At 32.6% G+C, this 20,655-nt stretch overlaps 2 protein-coding genes across 4 annotated transcripts; both read left to right on the top strand.

Moving 5' to 3' along the window:
• The first annotated feature begins 449 nt into the window (after positions 1-449).
• Positions 450-3,859, top strand: Gp93 (heat shock protein 90 Gp93). The gene is made up of 4 exons (XM_018538655.1): positions 450-593; positions 684-770; positions 1,216-1,822; positions 1,966-3,859. Exons 1-4 carry the CDS (start codon positions 548-550, stop codon positions 3,602-3,604), a joined length of 2,379 nt encoding a protein of 792 aa, XP_018394157.1. The 5' UTR covers positions 450-547; the 3' UTR covers positions 3,605-3,859.
• A 1,231-nt stretch (positions 3,860-5,090) lies between these two features.
• LOC108773045 (constitutive coactivator of PPAR-gamma-like protein 1 homolog) lies at positions 5,091-14,625 on the top strand. Of its 3 annotated transcripts, none has more exons than XR_001940676.1 (16): positions 5,091-5,167; positions 6,681-7,097; positions 7,302-7,474; positions 7,568-7,681; positions 7,845-7,991; positions 8,075-8,444; positions 8,723-8,974; positions 9,054-9,431; positions 9,511-9,649; positions 9,778-9,903; positions 10,008-10,125; positions 10,231-10,531; positions 11,577-11,821; positions 13,589-13,730; positions 14,076-14,170; positions 14,421-14,502. XR_001940676.1 is itself a non-coding variant. In XM_018538758.1 (16 exons), the coding sequence occupies exons 2-16, from the start codon at positions 6,884-6,886 to the stop codon at positions 14,569-14,571; spliced, it is 2,952 nt and encodes a 983-aa protein (XP_018394260.1). In that variant the 5' UTR covers positions 5,091-5,167; positions 6,681-6,883; the 3' UTR covers positions 14,572-14,625. The 3 variants fall into 3 exon arrangements, 2 of the variants coding, with proteins under 2 accessions (XP_018394260.1, XP_018394261.1); XM_018538758.1 differs by having other exon boundaries at positions 13,589-13,717; positions 14,421-14,625; XM_018538759.1 differs by lacking the exons at positions 13,589-13,730; positions 14,076-14,170; positions 14,421-14,502 and adding an exon at positions 11,933-12,175.
• The last annotated feature ends 6,030 nt before the right edge of the window (positions 14,626-20,655 follow it).

The raw sequence follows: 20,655 nt of genomic DNA, 5'->3' as shown, positions 1-20,655 counted from the left end.
AACAATCAAAATAAACATGTTTCGTGTAGAATATTCATATGTCATCTCAATGTGATAATATAAATATTTATAAGTATAAGCCGGTAAGCCGGTTTTTTTTTTTTAACGAGTCGATCCAGAATCGCCGAGATGGACTGAAAATATGATTTTCATGATCAATTTAGCCGGCGATGTATCATGTTTTCCGCTCAATTACTGATAATTCAATTTCCTATTGTAACAATTCTGCATACGTAGCTGGAGTCTGCGTGGAGTGGCAAAGCCACGAGTGAATTTTCTAGAACGGGATGAGAGACATGTGTACCGCTGGAGCCAATCGCACGACGCCATTTGTACGGGGTTGCTGTCGGGTGCGCCCGTCATTGGCCGGCACGTGCTGCGTGGTTCGACGCGATTGGACTGCCGCCCCGCGCCGTCGCGTATATCGCGTCGTCGTCACGGCTGTTCCGTGACAGTCGGTGAAAAAACAGCGGAGCGTTAACGGTGGCAGCGCGTGAGTTCGTTGGCGACTCCTTTCTCGTTCACGGTCTTTCACGACGCAGCAACGATGAGGAAACTCTACCTATTGATCGCAGGATTATTCCTGTTAACAGGCAAGCGGTCTCGTTATTTCTAAGAACCTATTCCCTCATCTTAGATGAAATGTGTCTCCAATATTTCATACCCGCCTGTTTGCTCTCTAGGATTCGTCCGGGCTGATGACGAAGTCGAGGAGAATACCGGCACCGTGGAGAACGATCTCGGAGCTAGCCGTGAGGCATCGCGAACAGGTTGTTATCTTGCAGTTTAATTGAACAGAAAATTGTTTTGCTATAAAATTATCCTATCATTTTTGGAAAAAGGTTGATAGTGTTGTAACAGGTGGGAGGAGTTCGTTGGAGTTTATGTGTAATGAAATTATTCAAATGTTGTAATGGAGTTTAGAAAAGTACAGATTTATTTCATACAAAAGTGGAATTGTTTTTGTGATTATAATTTCAATTTTTGTTAACTTAAAATTTGTACATATAATCTGCTATGAATTTATTAAGTATATTGAATCTTTAAAAAACTGAGATTAAAAAAAGGTCTTCGTTTATTCATTTACATTTGATAGTTATTTTATAAATAATTTTTTTTATCAGCAATTAATGTTATATGAAATTTTATCTTATTATTTGTAAAAGCATGAATTATTATATTACATATTTAAGTGACGTTTAAATTCCATTGCAGATCATGAAGCTGTACAAAGAGAGGAGGAAGCGATAAAGATTGATGGTCTAAATACTGCCCAAGTAAAAGAACTAAGAGAGAAAGCTGAGAAGTTTGCATTCCAGACTGAAGTTAATCGCATGATGAAACTTATTATCAATTCTCTGTATCGTAACAAAGAGATATATCTCAGAGAATTGATCTCGAATGCATCTGATGCATTGGATAAAATTAGATTATTGTCTCTCACCGATAAAGGCGTCCTGGACACAAATAACGAATTGGCTATTAGAATAAAAGCAGACAAGGAGAACAGAGTATTGCATATAATGGATTCTGGTATTGGTATGACGAAGCAGGATCTAGTGAACAATCTTGGAACCATTGCAAAATCTGGTACAGCAGAGTTTCTGGGAAAAATGCAGGAAGTTAATAACGCTCAGGATATGAACGATATGATCGGCCAGTTTGGCGTGGGCTTTTATTCTGCATATTTGGTTGCGAATGTCGTCATTGTTACCAGCAAGCATAACGATGATAAACAGTATATCTGGGAATCTGATAGTTCTGACTTCAGCATTATTGAAGATCCTCGAGGAGATACCTTGAAAAGAGGAACAACTGTAAGGTATGTTGTAGAATTCTTTTTAACAAATTAGAAAATTTTTAAAAGTTTCTCAAAGCCATGATGATATATATATAATATATTTTTATTTTTTATTATGTGTAGAATTAATTTTATTAATATTGTGATTTTTAAAATGTTTATAGCTTACATTTAAAAGAAGAAGCATCGGACTTCCTAGAACCAGATACGATAAAGACCTTAGTGAAGAAATATTCGCAGTTCATTAATTTTCCTATATATTTGTGGAATAGCAAAGTTATACAAGTTGACGCTGAAGAAGTAGAAGATAAATCTGAGAAAAAGGACGGTGAGAAAGATGATACTGATTCAGATGAGGAGGATGACGCTAAAGTGGAAGAAGATGCGGACGAAAAGAAATCTAAGAAAGTAGACAAGACTGTATGGGATTGGGAAGTGTTGAATGATTCGAAACCAATTTGGACACTGAAACCAAATGAAGTTGATGAAAAAGAATATATTGAATTCTACAAAACACTCACCAAGGATAATCAGGAACCTCTAGCGAAGACACATTTCGTTGCGGAGGGTGAAGTTACATTCAAGTCTGTCTTGTTTATCCCGAAGGTTCAACCGAGTGACAGCTTTAATCGTTACGGTACCAAATCTGACAACATCAAATTGTATGTCAGGCGAGTCTTCATTACCGACAAGTTCACTGACATGATGCCGAATTATCTGTCCTTTATTCAGGGTATTGTGGACAGTGATGATCTGCCGCTCAACGTTTCACGAGAGAATCTCCAGCAGCATAAATTGATCAAGATTATCAAGAAAAAACTCATCAGGAAAGTACTGGACATGATCAAGAAGATTCCTAAAGAGGATTCCCAAACGTTCTGGAAGGAATATAGTACAAATATCAAGTTAGGCATAATCGAGGATCCTCAGAATCGTGCGAGACTGTCCAAGATATTGCAATTCCACTCATCGACGCAGAAGGAAATGACCACCTTGTCTGAATATGTATCCCGCATGAAGCCCAATCAACACCATATCTACTACATTGCGGGTGCGTCCGAAAACGAAGTAAAGAAATCGCCATTTGTCGAACGGTTGGAGAAAAAGGGCTATGAAGTGTTGTATCTGACGGAAGCAGTGGACGAGTACGCGATCTCGGCATTGCCGGAGTTTGATAGTAAAAAGTTCCAAAATGTAGCAAAGGAAGGTTTCAGGCTGGACGAGGGCGAACGGGCGAAAGACCGAATGGAACAATTGAAGACGACATTTGAGCCTCTAGTCAAGTGGCTGAGTGACATCCTGAAGGATCATATCAGCAAGGCCGAAGTGTCTGAGCGTCTGACTGATTCTCCTTGTGCCTTGATCGCTAGCATGTTTGGCTGGACCGGCAATATGGAACGTTTGGCGATCTCGAATGCACACCAGAAGTCCGATGATCCACAGAAGAGTTATTATTTGAACCAGAAGAAGACTTTGGAGATCAACCCAAGACATCCACTCATCCGAGAACTGCTACGCAGAGTCGAGATTGACTCGGCTGATCAGACAGCTAAAGACATCGCTCTGATGATGTTCCGTACGGCAACTTTGCGATCAGGCTACATGTTACGAGAGACCGCTAGTTTCGCGGATAGTGTAGAACAATTAATGAGGAAGACCTTGGGTATCTCCTTAGACGAAGTTCCAGAGGAAGAAGAATTGCAGGACGAAGAATTGACAAACAGCGAGAAGGTGATGGACGTAGATTCTGATGACGAGAAGAGGGAAGAAGAAGAAGAAGACGAGAAACATGATGAATTGTAATAATAGACAGGAATATTATAAAACGATATTCAAAAGACTTGTTCTAGAAGTGTAGCTATACAATGTATAGTTACCTCGAGTTCTCCCAGGGAGGTGATCTTCATTATCGCAAGTTTGTAAACAAAGATTGTACAACTTAATAAGTATGTTAATTCTGATATCGTAGAAATTTTCGTAATTACCAGTGTTGAACAGAAGGCAAAATGTATCTAAATTCTTTTTCTATACAAAACAACGCTAATCGCAATATTATCATCTCAGGCATTTGGACGTCTGTTATCTATATAAGTTAAATTATAGATTTTGAAGCGATTTATAATAATTTATTACAATTTTTCATTTTGATCTTCCATATCTTTTTAGTAACGTGAAAAAAGTACTGACTGAGCGTTACTGACATCTGGTATGTTTGTGATATGTGTGAATGTATTTGTACATGAAACTTACAAAAATTATATTAAAATGAAAAGTATATCTACTATATTGATATGATTTGTATTTCATTATTATTTAAAAGTCAAAGTAATTATTTACGTACTTTAAGTTTAGATTATTGAGTTCAGAAAATAAAAATGAAAATTTATTAAAATATCCTTTATGTAAAAATCATACAATTATTTAAAATTTTAAAGGAATATAAATAAAAATAAAATAAATCACATTTTTTATTAACATAAATAGCAATTATATAAATAATATAGATAAAAAATTATGGAAAATTAGATGTTTCTTATATAATATCGATTGAGCCATACATATATATATATATTTAATAAAATCATTTTATTAAAACGATATTAATAGATATTAGGTATACGTTTATAAAATATATGTATATACAAAAATACAAAAAAACTTATTATTTTTTGTATATCAGTCGAGTCATAAATTCAACAATTAAATTTTTCCAAATTATTTTATTAAATATTTAAAAAAAGGGATTAATATATAATAATTATTTAAAAGTTGTAAAAGTTAGATATATTATTTTAGTAATTAAATCGTATTTTCCAGTTATTCTTTATAATGTTTAAAAAAAACGTTAAAAGTTGTTAAATCTGAAAAGTTAAAGTTATTCAATATTTAAAAAGATATTTAATATCTAGACACACACAAGTTTGTAAAATGTACGTATATATTTATATAAAAGTTCACAATTTTATCGTGCATTGATAACAAAATGAATAATCAGTTGGTACAGAAAAAGCAATAGCTGCTTCGAAAAATAAGTATATGGAAAAGTACTGGCCGACAATTCGCGATGAATAATTGTCTCGGAGGATACAGAAATAAGAAACGAGAACGCTTTGTGTTTCGAAACAATGGCGCGTCGCGCAGTTCCGGCCGATCATGGCCCCGGCTGGCCGGGACCGGGTTATGACGTAAGGGGACGCCACGGGCTGGCCAATCAACGTGTCGGATCGCGCGACGTGCCGGGCGGTCACCGCGCGCGCCACCGGTACCGGGGTGGTCATTTCCGTTTTCGATTCCGACGTCATCCAACTCCGAAAGCCCGTGTGTTTTGTGTTTCTTTGGGGCCACGATGATTATCGCTAATTTAACGTAAGTACGCGGCATGTTGCGGCGACACCCGCGGATCATCCGGACGTGTTTTGCGCGGCCGTGAGAACTCTGTACCGACGCACGTCCCGCGTACTCCGTAACGTTAAGGAACCGCTTTTTGCGATCAAGCGCGACCGCGATACTCCACCGACCAATGCCAGGATAACTGCTTCGATTCGTCCGTTAACCGGTCGCTCGGATCGTTCAATATTTCTCGTTTCCGACTCGGGGTTTGTATTCAATATTAACATTAACGGTCCCCGTCCACGGGGCTGGGCCTGGCTGGGCCCATCCCACCACCATCATGGGACCGGTCCTCGCCAGAGAGGCCAGCCGGCGTGAACGCGGCTAACACCGACGTTCTGATGTACGCGTAAACAAAGTAAATGGCGCCGAGTGGTCCTTTGTAATTCCGACACTGCGCGTTCTCCAGCATTCTCCGCGACGCTCCGCAACGCAACGGTCCATTGAAGTTGGAAATTCCTTGTCGGGCTTGTCACCTCGTTGAGAAGGAAAGTGGTGGGAAAGGGTGGGGCGGGGGAAAGACGTAGAGAGAGGTAGAGGGACGCAACGTACAAAATTAATTATGTCGCTTTAGTCCTCCCTTTTTTTATTTGTAAATACTTGGCGGAAGTATTAAACAAATGGAGCCATTGTTTAATAGCTGACTGTGATAGACTTAGTTTGGTCACGGTCAGTGCGAGACTGCATGAACCCCATGATAAAATCTGTGAGAAACAAAGTGTTTGTTACAATTATTGTAGCAGAAGTTAGCAATTATTGTAACATTGTGACAGGATGTTAGCAAAAATATAACAAAATCTTTTGTAGTTAGATTGATTGGTCGATTGTAGAAATCGAGCAGAATCTGATGTTTTATTATTTAATTCCAAGTATACATAATTGGGTCATTCGTATTTTACGCCTTTTTAAATACTAGGAACACTAAGTAATTAATTGTAACATTTTGTATATTTTTTAAATACACAACCTTATAAATTACTTTCTGATGATATTAAAAAATAAACGACTTATTGTGTGTAACAAAGGTCCAAAAACTGTGTGTACTAAGATATGGTTGCTTTTTTTTTAAGGAATATAGTAGAACATTGTTCTATCTTTTGTTGTTCTATCATTATTCTACTGAATGTCAAGAAGAGTAGAATGATGTCCTTTTTAAAAGGAAAGCAGTCTAATATCTGTTTTCACTGATATACATTGAATTTAATCTCGGTTTAGCTTGTTCTTAATTTTTTGTAATTCTTAGAACTAGAAAAAAAGTAAAGAGTTAGTTGAATCAAGATAAAAATTAAATTATCATTGATGAAAATAGGTATAAATGATTTTATCTTGATGGTTACAAAACAACAAATTCTGCTCGATTTGCGACTGTGAAATCTGCTGACAAATCACTAACAGATACCTAATATTTTACTTAATGAAAATGATTATATTTACAATCCTATATTGATATTGCATTTGAGAGTACAATGCTGGCTTTTCTCTTTTACAGATTGAAACTTTTGAAATTGGAATTAGGTTTCTTCATGTCTTAAAACATTTCAAAAATATATCGACCATAAAAGAGCAAATACATTGCTAAAGACAAAAATAAGCAACCTATAAAGATTGTAAAACTATTGTGTACATAAAGAAAAAATTGAAGCAAACTTAAAGTGACTCGTGACCGGAGTATATTTCGGGAATATTAGAAACATGGGCATTCAAGACTTGCAAACTTTCCTGGACGGCAATTGCGTACAAGGGGGATCTGTACCTGTGGACTTGTTGAAAATAGCGCGTATGGTCACTCAAAAATCTCAACGTAATCGCGTTATTAAAGGACAGCAGATACATAATTTTGGTAAATTAAGACTAGTTCTCGATGGAGAATGTTGCTTGGACCGATTGTATGGAGGATTCTTCTCAGGTAAATAATAAAAATAAAACTTTACAGTATATATATATATATAATGATATAAATATAAATATATATATAATGATATAAATATAAATAAATTTAATTTTTACAAAGGCAAATTTTATGTGTTACTATATAATTAAAAAATTCATTAGTTTTATCTCTCTCTTGAACAGAAATTTGATTATTAGTAATACTGTTACTTTGATACAGATTGGGCTTGTGGTGGACAATGGAACCGTATGCTCCAGTTTCTTGCTGTGCTTATACAAGCAATGGAAATGTCGGGTTTGGAGATAGCTGTATTCTTTAATGGATGTTTTGAACCTCTTCGAAGACCAGATTGGGTGCAACATCAGTTGCAAGTACGCGCTAAAGTTAACAATGTAAGTTCGTCATATATATATATATATATATACTTTCAGATTAATTATGAATAACAATTAAAATTGTCAAAAATGTCTTTCCGAAATGTTTAGGTTTTGAAACATATAACAACGAAAGGTACACCGCCACCGAAAATCTGGTGGACTCCTCCTGTATGTTTAAGGACCAGTTTACGTATGGCTCTCAGGCATCTAAATGTCACAGTTGTAAGTTAATAAACATTTTCTTCTGGTTTTTATCTTTGTAATTACAATTAAAATTTTAATTAAAAAATGTACAAGAATAGAAAGTAATATCTTAACTATTGCATACAATAATTTAAAACATTTATAAAATATTACATAATTAACATTATTAATATTTTAACAGTTATGTAGCATGGATGATCACCACCAAGAAGTTATTGCTTACTGTCGTGAGAATAATTACAACGGACTGATAGCTGATGATGCAGAATATGCTGCATTTGATCCTCCACGCTACTTCTCATCTGAACAATTAAAACTTACATACAAGGTATGTATCATTTAATAATAGAAATCAATATTTTATGTGACGATAATTTATTGAATGTAACATATTATATCTTTTTATAACAGGGTTCCCTCGATACAAAAGAATATATGCTTTCTGAACTCACTAAAGCTCTTAATATACCATCTGACAGACTCTGTATATTGGCAGCTTTACTTGGAAATTACATATTGACCGAAAACGACTTGGCCGACTTCTACAAAAATAATAACATTAGCACCAATGTGCTAAATAAGACAAGTGTTGAACAAATGATTAAAATAATTGCGAATTTTATCAAGGAACTTCCATCTGCAGAATTAGATGTAGTTTCACAAAAGGTGTTTGGTTCTGTCTCCGATCCAAGATGTCCGAAATTAAGGCAATCTGTTCAATATTATTTAAATGGAACAAAAGAAGGATTTTTACATTACAAGTTTATGAAACCAACAAAAGGTGAGATTTTTTGATATTTGAAACATTTGTCAAATATTTTATTACCAAATAATTTCAATATATTTAAAAATTGGAATGTACTATCAAAGAATTTTTTTCTTTAAAAATATTAATCTTTAATATGAGAAAAGTAAATGTCTTAGCATTTTTAAGATACAATTCTAGAAACTGAATATAGAAAGAAGTGGTAATCGCGTATATATCTATATTGTTAGTTTTAGTTTTCATATAATTAATAAATTAAAAATAAATTATATCTGTACCGATTTTTTTTTCAGTCCATAAACTAGATTCCAAATCGAGCACACAGACTCAGTCGAGTTTGTCCGACACACCATCAGCCTCGGAAGGTGACTCTAATTTGGAAACGTCGAGATTTGCCTCTGAAACATTGGAGAGCGAACGTGAAAGTTTGAACGCGTACAAACAGGCAACAGCTAACGCAAAGACGGCGCCGCAAATTGTGATCGATCCACCTGGTATTCAGGGCCATGGAGATTCCGATGCCATACGCACAGAGGAAGAACAAAGTATGCCGGCTAAAAATCGACGGTTATTGACAACAATTTATTGATGTTCTATCTTAAACGTCTGGAATTTTTGAAACAGGCGACGGACATGCTATCAATGGTACTCACAATCTCTTGATAAGCTCGTCAAGTTCGAGTAGTAGCTCCTCGGCGACATCGCCATCTCATGCAACAGCCGATTCTGCGAGACAGCTGGAGAAAACTAATATTCCTACAACGTCACCGGAAGTTATGCGCACCGCCTCGGAACGTCACCAGAAAGGGCTCATGTCACCATACATTTATCAAATTCTTATCGCTGGTGAAATCAAATTGCCGGTCCTCCTGGAAGACGAAAATCACCGTGAATTTCCTTCTATTCATATAATCTATAGACCAATTCGACAAATGGTATATGCAATTTTGTTTAATCTTCATCATCGGATGTATCTAGCTACGAAAAGTAAAGAAAAAGGTGGTAAGTATGACGTTTTACAAATAAAAAAAGAGATCCATATTTTTTTCGTTAAATTTTCATTTTACAAATTTATCAATAGATAGTGAAAAGATCGAGATACCGGATGTAATAATAAAAGAATGGGTATGGTCCAAGTCCAATCCATATCAGACTCCTGAATTGGTGAAAGCAGAGCAGATCGGGTGGGGCGTGCCTACGATTCAACGCTTGTGGTTTGGGTAAGCGATTTTATCTCGATTAAACTGCATATACATAATAGTAACATTGTATTAGATTGATTATAGAATTAAAACTTTTTATAGACTCATGTAATTTTTATAAACTGACAAGATTTCCTGTTCTTCAGCACAGTTATAGATGATAAGAGGCGAAGGCTTCGGGGTTTCCTGACTTGTATGAGATCAGATACACCTCTAATGTTAAATACCTCATACGTACCGCAACATCTGCTGGTTATGGCCTGTGTTTTAAGGTAAATATTGATTATGATTATTTTAAGCTTTATCACATTTCTTTTTTTAATTAATCGAATATAATTCGATCAATAAGTATTTTTCTAATTGTTTTTTTCCGTAGATACATTATGTCTTTTTCTGATAAAATTAAAATCTTGCGCCGTCAGGAATTAGACGCTTTCATCGCGCAAGCTTTTTCACCGGAGCTTATGAATGCTCAGTATTTGCAGGATTTACAGGTAAAATAAACATATTTCTCGTTTAATTCTTGCAATACAGCCATTATTTTAGGCAATAATTAAATATTTGAATAAATCGACATTTAATGTGTTATTTGTATACAGCTTCCATTAGTGACATCACGCGGTGTACAACTGGCTACTTTGTTTATGGCTGGTGTTGAAACTGCATTGTTAGCAAACGATGCATGTGGCGCGCCGATTCCATGGTTAATGTGCTGTCCTTGGCTTTATTTTGATGGAAAATTGTTCCATCATACTTTGGCTCGTGCTACTATCGCCAAGAACTTATTGGAATTATGCAGTGGTCATATCGACCGCGTTGTAAAGGTCGAGAGAATGAGAAAAGCTATACTCGAGGGAATTAACGTTGTATTTGCGCGACCGCCTTTACCTGTCACGCCAGGTATATTATATTTCTTTTAGCTATGTATTAATGTTTCCTTCTTTACTTATCTATCTTTAATTGGGACGTTTCGAAACTTTTGAAACTTTTCAGTTTTTTAATAAGTTCCTAATAATTATTATAGTCTTTAAATTATGAAAAATACTGCATTAATTATACATTATTACATTCTATTTATTTATTTATGTTTATTTAACATAATTTAACTAGCATAACATATTTAATATGACATTTAATAATTTAATATTGTGATCATATAATGTATTAATAACATTAGCTATTATAATGCCTGTTTCCACCAATGCAAATTAACTTTAATCTCGGTTTAACTTACTGTTAATCTTTTTCTAATTTTTAGAATTAGGAAAAGATGAAGAGCAAATTGAACCAAGATTAAAATTAATCTGTATTGGTGGAAATGGGCATAACTGAGAGAAAAAGGGACAAAGAGTTAATATAAAAATTTATATAATTTATTTTGATATAATTATTTTATCTTATGCTTTTGTTTCTTTATTAACTCTTCCAATTTCCTTAGCATCCTATGATCTTTTATAATAGGATGTTTTCGGATGGAAGTAAAGCAAAAGCAGCTAATATTGCTTCGTAGGATTTGTCAATATAATCCTACGAATCTCAAAACTGCGATAAAGTATCTTGATAAACAAACGTAATTTATATACTTTTTTATTCTATAAACTGAAAATTGTTGTAAGAATAAAGTTGTTGAGAAACGATTATAATATATTGATCACATTACAAAACACAGCTCACACTATACGTTTATTCACATTATATAGAAACACTATTCAAATAAAAATATTACACAAAAAATTAATTAACGTTCTATAAAGAAATATATTTGTTATATGCAGATTGTTAAATAATAAATACTAATCTTATTTATGAAGTACTAATATTCTTCTATATAACAAAAATTATTTCTCTATGTAGTATTTTAATCTTTCTATATATATATTAATAATATATAATTTTTATCTATATATTTGTATAATAATCTTATTTAATATATATATTATTATAGGTATTCGTGTATCAGTTCCTTCCAATATTTTACCTGCTAATTGTACCATTAACGATGGATTGATTCGCGGTCGTGGCAGCGGCACATTACCACAACGTGGTTTAATGCGTCGTCCAATCCCTTCACGTGGTGGTCAACTAGAAATCGCTGGTGTTGTAGTAGGTCAATGGGGCCCAAATTATGGACAACCAGGTCGATTGCCGCAACCTTTGCAAGGACACCCTCGCGGACGGATTCCACCGCAGGTAAGGTATAATAAATCTTAATAGGGTATGTGATTGCAATTTTATAACGATGGCTCGATATCGTTACGTGTACATGGAGTAAGAAGCACACGATGACGATATTCTGGACAGATTTTAGGGGAACGTTCGAGATATTGAGTAGTCCGCTTTCACTATTTAACGTCGCTGGTGTGATCGGATAATACGTGCATTTAGGAGGGACATCACGTAAATCAATTTAATGCAGAGTTACTTGCTTATACAGTTTTTTATATAGTTTTTATATGTAGACGTTCGATACATCATGGAAATAAATCTGGAATCATGTACTTGAGAATGTATATTAAGCGGAGGATAATTAATTTATCCTCGATATGTGTGTTGCTTTATTACATCATTAGGATGAACAAAAATTATTTTGACATTATATTTACTTGATGTTTTTTTTGTAGCATTGCGGTTTTTGTATTACGCATGTTTTTTTTATATGTAATATGGACACTGTTAAAATAAAGGTTTCTATATATTTTAATTCAGAGTATTTTAACTGGTGTTCCTTTTATATATATTCTTTTTAGGTAACATATATGTATATATATTTTTTTTTCTTTACAAAGTAGTCAAAGCATGTATTTCTAAAGCATGTATTTTTAAATAGTTGAACAATGTAATGAAATATAATACTCGTAAAATTACACATAATTGTAAAACATTTTAGATAAAAACAACATATTTATTTTAAAAAGTTGATTTTTTATTCGAGAAATATTTATTATAATTTTTTTTTGCTTTTTATTGTTTTTATAATAATTCAAATCATATTTATGTGTATTCGTAAATTTAATTATTCAACATTATATATATTGTAAACTTTTAATATGTGATAATTTATATTTGTTATTATTAAAAACTGAAAGTAAGATTTGTGAGACACTTTATAGCGTAATTTAAAACAAATATGGTATATATACATATATAAAACATGATAAAAGCACGCGCGCACGTGTGCTACATTTTTTGCAAACTCTGAACAGAGTTTATAAATATTAATATCTAATATATTAAATAAATAATTTATTAAGATTGTAAATGTAATTATACAATTGTGTTGAGAAATATTATTTGGATAAAAAATGTGAGATTTAATATAAAATAATAAATTTTTATCATCATTATTAATAAGAAATAAGTTATCTTCTATAGAGCATATTCTCTTAAAAACTTACCTTTTAAAATTTAAATTTCAATTTCAATTTTACTGTAATTCAGTTTATTCTTTTCGCATTAAATTTTAAATTTTACGTTATCTTTTGTTGAAATATATCTTTCTAATTAATAATTTTGATGATTTTTGATGGTATTAAAAGACACGTGTTATAAATTCTTATTTAAATTTCATTTGAGATTGGAATTATAAATTTACATAAATCTTTTAAAACGTAATTTAAAATGAAAAATAATATTGGAATGTACGTATAACATCTTAAAATTATATATATTATGATTTTAAATATTTTATCATATTAAACTCTACGTTATGTCGGAACATGCCGTATCGTGCTTATAAGAAACAAGCATTTCAAACTTTCTTTTTATATAACTCGACAAATAAAATTATTTTTAAATAACTCAAATAAGCTATGTTCATATGACACTTTCCTGAATTCTAGGCTCATCTTCTGAAAGCATTGACTAATAAGTCATGTTTAGAATACGTCACAATAATATTTTATTTAGATCATAAGGGTTTTGTATGTATCACAATTTAGATAAATTGTGTTTTTGTAGGTAACATCTATTGGTGGACTTAAATACGGTCTTCCACGTGGATTTAATCCGATAAACCGACCGACATTTCAAACACGCGGAGCTGCTCGTGCTCCGATCGCTGGACGTGGCAAGAAGACTCAAATGAAGGTAAAAATATCTTGTAGGTATATGAAATAAAAAAAATATATCAGCGGTGATGGAAACTCAGAACCAATTTGAGACAATTATTATTTATCGGACAACTATTGCTTAAATCGATAATGTTTAAATGTTTAGTAAAGTTTATAAACTTAGTAAAATAATAATTAATTCGGAATACACAAATAAACATAAACTAAACATAATCTAAAAAAGCGGTCTTATTTCTGAAAACATGTGAGATAAGAAAAATATTTAGAGATGATATAAATATTTAAATCTCATCAAAATCGGAGGAGAGGATAATTCGGTGTTTTCTTGATAACGGTATATAGAAATCTTGAACACATTTTTATTAATTATTTAGGTGTCGAGCAAAAAAAAAACTACTGTTAAGAAAACCAAGGAAACAGATAAAAAAGACATCAAGGGCCGTGGTATTGATGGAATTACAGATTATAAGTAAGTGTTTGAAAGTTTTATTGCCAACATGTCTTATAATTATTTATTGCAAGGAAATCTTTTACTTCATTATTCTTATTTTATAAAAAAACTTTGTCTTCTACATATATATATATAATTAAATAAAAAATTTCTTGTATATATAATTAATTTGTATTTAATAAAACACACACACACACACACAATTATATAAATTATATAAATTTAATATATATAAAATAACTTATAAAATTCTATACTCTATTTTTAGCGAAACTCAAACCGATAATGCTCGTGCACTATTGACAAAAGACGCACTGCCAGTACCAGGTCAGTTTGATGATGCAGTAGAGAACGGTAAAGGTATGGAAAAGGGGCAAGGCGATGCACCGCTCGTCACTGCTGTTGCCACGGAAAATTAGATATTAAAACAAAACTTCTCGAAAAATGACTGCAACCACTCCCAAATAATGACTCAAGACTGTTAACAATCTACTTATATATTCTGAACAATTGTGCACTAGTAACATTTGGAATGTCAGTCTTTGAAATCATTATAAAATCATTAAAGATTTTAAGATAATTCTTTAATTATCAAATTTAATATTATTAAATTATTAATTATTATAAATTTATTAGTAAAAGATGTTTTGTGCTACTTCCCTATCAAAATATTGGTGGATATATTTTTCAGGAAAATATGTATGGTTTCCACAGATTATGCGGATTACATCCTTATTAAAAACATCCTAATTTCTTCAGATGCTTTATTTATTAATATTTAATATCAGAAAACATTAGATTTATTATTTCAATAATAGTTATTTCGACTTAAAATATAATTGATTACAATTATTTATTTTTTTTTAAATTAAAACTATGATATAAAAGTCTAATAGCTAATAATAAATTAATATAATATTTCGAACAAAATAGTTTCATCTTCTAAATATTGGTAGCTATTTAAATGCTATCTGATTGCTATTCTATATGTTATGTGCACAATAGTTCTAAAACTCTGATGGGTCCAAAATATTGATCTAATGATAGGTGACAAGAAATCTTTACTTACAGTGTCTCGATAGCACGCGGCACGATGTAAAGATTTTACCCATTCTTGACATAACGCGATGTATGATGACCTCACTGCCAAATGTACCACTCTGTATAAGATAGAAAGACAAGAAATCGTGCTTGTGCTAAAAACGATGCGAGCTAATTTTGCTCGCATTACCATGGAATGAAACTCGACTGATTAGTGTATGCATGCGCTAATTTTACTACTCAGAACAAATCGTCTCAGCTGCTATAAGTATTTAATTCTTAAGAAGTGTGATTATTTTTTTTACACGAAAATATATATTTTCCGGTATTATATGAAATGCTCGCTGCGATGTATCTCAGTGATTCGATCTGATTGACAAAGGAAGTAGTTTGATGTACACGTTAGACAGTTAGATACATCACGCCATACACATGGTGAACACTTAATTGATTTTTGTAGATAAGAATGATGTCAGACGGGACACTGAGATAATCATTAGCATACGGAGACTGATGCTTTTCATATAGGTAAAATATATATTTATATATATATACATATATTATTTAGATTAGAATTCTCATGCAGTATATTATACGTAAGTTGTGCCTGTGTAAAGTGTATGAATGTATTGTACCTGAGAGAGTATGAATATATACGAGAGAAATTGTTAATATAGAGCAAATGTAGTTATAAGAATGACTGAAGAAAGAGAGAGAGATAGGAAGCGAAAGAAAGAAAAATAGAAGGGAGAGAAAGAGAGCGAGAATGAGAGAGAGAGAGAGAGAAAGAGAGAGAGAGAGAGAGAGAGAGAGAGAGAGTGAGAGAGAGAAGGAGGGAGGGAGCGAATGAGAAAGCCACGATAATGATGTAGATAAACGTGGCATATTATATCGTTATAGACACGTATACATACGGGTATATTCACTGTATGTATATGTGTGTACGTGATCTAAATCATATATTTATTTGCGTTGGAGAATTGTGTGAACGGGTTTCCTGAATGGAATTTGAGGTTTAAATACAATAATGTTTCTATCTAACAATAGACTTGAAGCATATCGTAAGGATATTTAATATAAAAATGTTTGTTGAGATGTAATCCTTACGACATGCCTCATATTGTTTGGAAAATATGCTACATTAGCATGTGCTACAATTTATTAGACCAATTTATTAGAAACATTTAGTTTATTGACAATGTATTATGTACATTACACATAATTTTAAAATAAAATTATAAATATATATTATATTTATATATATTATATTAATATATATTATATATTTAAATATTTGTGTTATAATTGTGGTATAATAATACGAAATATCATTCAATTTCAAATAAATTGCAATTTTAGTTTGACGAAAATTGCTAAAAATTTGTTAAAAATATGTCAAATTGATTGTTAAACATTTGATGAACGATATAATTTTATTGCGATTAAAAAAGCGAGCTTTTCTGTGCATACCTAATGTAGCATATTTCCAGAAATATTCTTCGTTTAATTGTACATATGAACAGTTGCTTTATAAGTGACATAGTGTGATTGATATGATGTATATATAGAATCTAGGTGCGTATGTGTTTATTACGCATCGGAATAGGAGATGATTATGTTAAAAATATGCTATTTATGTGTAGAATAGTCTAAATGACTTTCTACCAAAGATCATCGGAGTTTAAAAGAAATAAAACAAGGGTTCTTTTATATCAATAAAAATGATATATAACAGCAAAATAACAAGACAGCACGACAGAACACGATTATTAAAATAAGTAATGAAGACGATGCGGATACGTGTCTAAGACATGTGTATGAAAATGATTAAAGCGAGTAAAAAGAGGAAACCATTTATTGAGATAATATAATGAGATATGGTGATAAGATAAAATGTTATATTTTTGTAGATTTGTTATTGCGTAAAATGCATTAGGACAATGAGAAACTTTATATAATTTGAGTAAAATGTGACAGTTAACGAATCTGAGAATAGTTAAAGGAACAAGATCCTATGAGAAAGAGAGAGAGAGAGAGAAAGAGAATAAGAGAAAGAGGGATAAAAGAAAGATAGACGGAAGTGCTTTAAACGGCATGTTAAGAAAATGACATCCGCGCGGATAAATTTTGCTGAAAAGAAAAAAAAAAGGAAAAGAAAGTCCCATGTTCTCCTACATTTCCGAAGCTCTCAGTTTCCTGAGTTGCGTGTAGGAACAAGAAAAAAGATATATAACGTATATATGTATATGAATAACAGAGATGAATTATAACTAATAATGTCAGCTTCGATGTGCGCCGAGCATATGTGGAAAATAATTCGGCTGTTTTACGCGATGCATATGCGAAGTAATCAACATTTGCTTAACGTATTTGTCACGACGAGCGTTTGTAAATCATACGTTTCACGGATACATGTAATATAATTTTGTAACCATTCGAGTCATAACAACTTACGATTAGCGTACGAACGCTTACGATTACTTTGCAAAGTACGTTGCAATGCACAATCGCTGATACGATATTCTTTTTTGAAAACGTAAATTTCGAAAATTGACAAAGCCGTTCGGTTTGAACGCGTACATATATATATATATATATATATGTACACACATAATACATATAACGTACTAGCGAAGCCGACCTTCTTGAATCTGACGAAATACGAATTTGAGAGTAAAACGCCACTTTACGCTTTTACGTAAAGATAGATGATTTTCTTTCTGAGAAATCGAACTCTTGATATATATACCGGATATAAAACAAATAAAGACACAAATAACGATATATGCAACGTGATCAGTTGCTGCTGCACTGATATGAGTATGCAACAATAATAATAACGTGAAATAATTTAATGTAAACGCGAAGCGTAATGCAAAAACACTAAAAAAAAAAAGAGAATTCAATATTGAATACAACAGAAAGCAGAAATGTTGAAAACAAGGAAACTCGCATAAAGCATTAACGACGTAAAAAACAGGTGCGTTCGCAATTCAGAGCGTAACTGCCTGGCTTTTCGTTGTTATAAGTAGAAAAAGTGGGGCCCACGAAAGTCGTCTATGATAATACCGAAACATTACCATTTAAAAGTTATAAATAATCTATCGTATTTTATGAAATAACAATCTATATTGATCTTCGAAACATTGTGTGTTGTGAACAGATAACTAAATAACAGAAAAATTAATTGTACACCAAGTAAATGCTAAACTTTCGATAATCTTGCTGGAATGACAAAACCGTTGTAAAAATGAAGAAACGTTAAATGAATATCGCATAGAATTCATTTTTTACAATCTACGTGTCACGCGTTAATATACAAAGCACGTTGTCGCGAGACACATGCTCGATTTTTCGAAGGAAAACGGCTATTTTCATTTCGTTTCAACGCCACTTTTCTAGCACAGAATATTATACGATATACTGCCGCGAGTATAGGGTTTTCATTAATACTTTAAAATCTATATTTATCAACAATTATATATCCTTTATTCAGAGAAAAGTCCCGCTTTCTTATGTATATCTCTGTATGTTACTGTCCTCCTTTTATATCTTTTAGAGCTTTAGATTGCCTTGCAGAAATCTTGAAAAAAAGGAAAACTATTTAATTTTCAATAACTTGTTTTAAATGATATAGATTAAAAATAGAAAAGAAAAAAAAATATATTGTATATTACGTTTCTCATACTTTAGATGTATGCGCAGTGACAGGCGTCGTGTTACGCGTATACACGTGTATTCTTCTTATCTTTTAACTTCTAACTGTAGCCCGTACGAGTAGAATCGAACTTCTCATAGCGATCTGACGTTAAGCATAATAATGTGAAAAAAAAAAAGAGGAATCCTCTCTGAGTTATGCGCACTTGACATTTATAAATTTTAAGTTTTTCTTAACGTAGTTTTGCTTATATACGTAATATGAGATATAAACTAAAATAACGATAGCGAAACGCAAGTATAATGTAATAAAGTAAAAAGTAAAAAAAAAAGATATCGATGTAGATGAAAAAAAAAACGCATGTGGGCCCCGACACACACCTTATATATTCTTATTAAATATTACATAACGTATAACTACGCTATTATTTTTCATAGGGAAGGAAAAGATTACACGCATACGCGCGGTAACATGTATACTTGATAATCATTAATACGTTTGTTTTCCCGTTCTTTTTTTTACTTTCTCTTTTTATATCCGAAGGAAGAAAAATATACGATGCAAAAGCGCATGGGATATATATGTGAAAAAAGAAGAAAATATACGCGTATATACTATTTACGTGGATGTATTTGTGTGAGAGAGTAAACGCCCTTTCGAATTTTTCAACTATAAGATAATTACACTGTGTTCGGAACTGTCGCTTGAGTTTCCGGCTTATGAAGGGAGAAAACGGGAGAGAAAGAAAAAGAGGGCGAAATCGTTCGTCAATCTGAAAAAAATTTGTACATGCGCTCAGCTATTATTGATGATTATATAATTTGACTTCGGTGGGTCGGTCAGCGGATAGCGTACGTTGCGAGACAACGCGGTGTGTAAACTATATAGATTTCGAATCGTCTTTTTCAATGTTATTATCAGGTGGATATTAGAGAGACAGAAGGACAGATAGGATCTCGCGACGGGTATAAAAGAAAAAAGATCAAATCCCATAAGTAGAATGAAAAGTTTGTTCGCACAGGAAAGAATATTATATTTGTAGCACATAATCGTTTGTGGTAATTAATTAGCCATCGGGATGCCGAGAGTTCGCCAATTCGCACGTAGCCGATCCATCTGTGGTCCTCGCATTTATATAAACGCAGCTGCATTGATGTATTCTTGTTGGATTATTAATACCATTGTAAACATTGTACTGTTGTAACATGTACCCCATTCATGTCTGGTGTTGAGCAGAGCTGATTCTATGCTTTCGCTAGTTAAAAAACGGAGAACGGTATGCACAAGTTTCTGAGTAACTATTATTCGTACAACTTCCGTGATCCTGTGGAGGATATTGCGCGATTTAACAGAATAAAGAAACGGAGCAAGAGAAAAAGAGTAAAGAGAATCAGTACTGGCAAGAACACGAGGCAGAACCGAAAAAAAAAAGATTATCGTAACTCTAAAGACATTTAAACTACTTTTTAAAAAGCGGATACATATTTGGAGAATAGCAGATAAATAATTAATATAAATGTAGTGGCAACTCTATATAATATTATTGCAAGGAGAAAAAAGAAAAAGATATATACGATGATTATTCGAAGTATAAAATGCGAAACGCACTCTTAATGGATGTTATAACAATTTAGAAATATTTAAATTGCATTATTAATACTTGCTGTAAATCTGACTTTTGGAATGCAAGTGCTCTACCTGTTTTCTTAGGCTCGCGAGCCGTTGTTGAATCGCGAAATTTTCTTTCCTGAGAAATAGAAAGAGCAATTGATCCAATTGGCAGATATATTTAAGTTTCCTCCTT

This window comes from Cyphomyrmex costatus, unplaced genomic scaffold (assembly GCF_001594065.2).
Source record: "Cyphomyrmex costatus isolate MS0001 unplaced genomic scaffold, Ccosl1.0 scaffold196, whole genome shotgun sequence".
Taxonomy (NCBI): Eukaryota; Metazoa; Arthropoda; class Insecta; order Hymenoptera; family Formicidae; genus Cyphomyrmex; species Cyphomyrmex costatus.
Note: the sequence above shows the minus strand (reverse complement) of the source record. Positions and strands in the feature narration are given on the sequence as shown.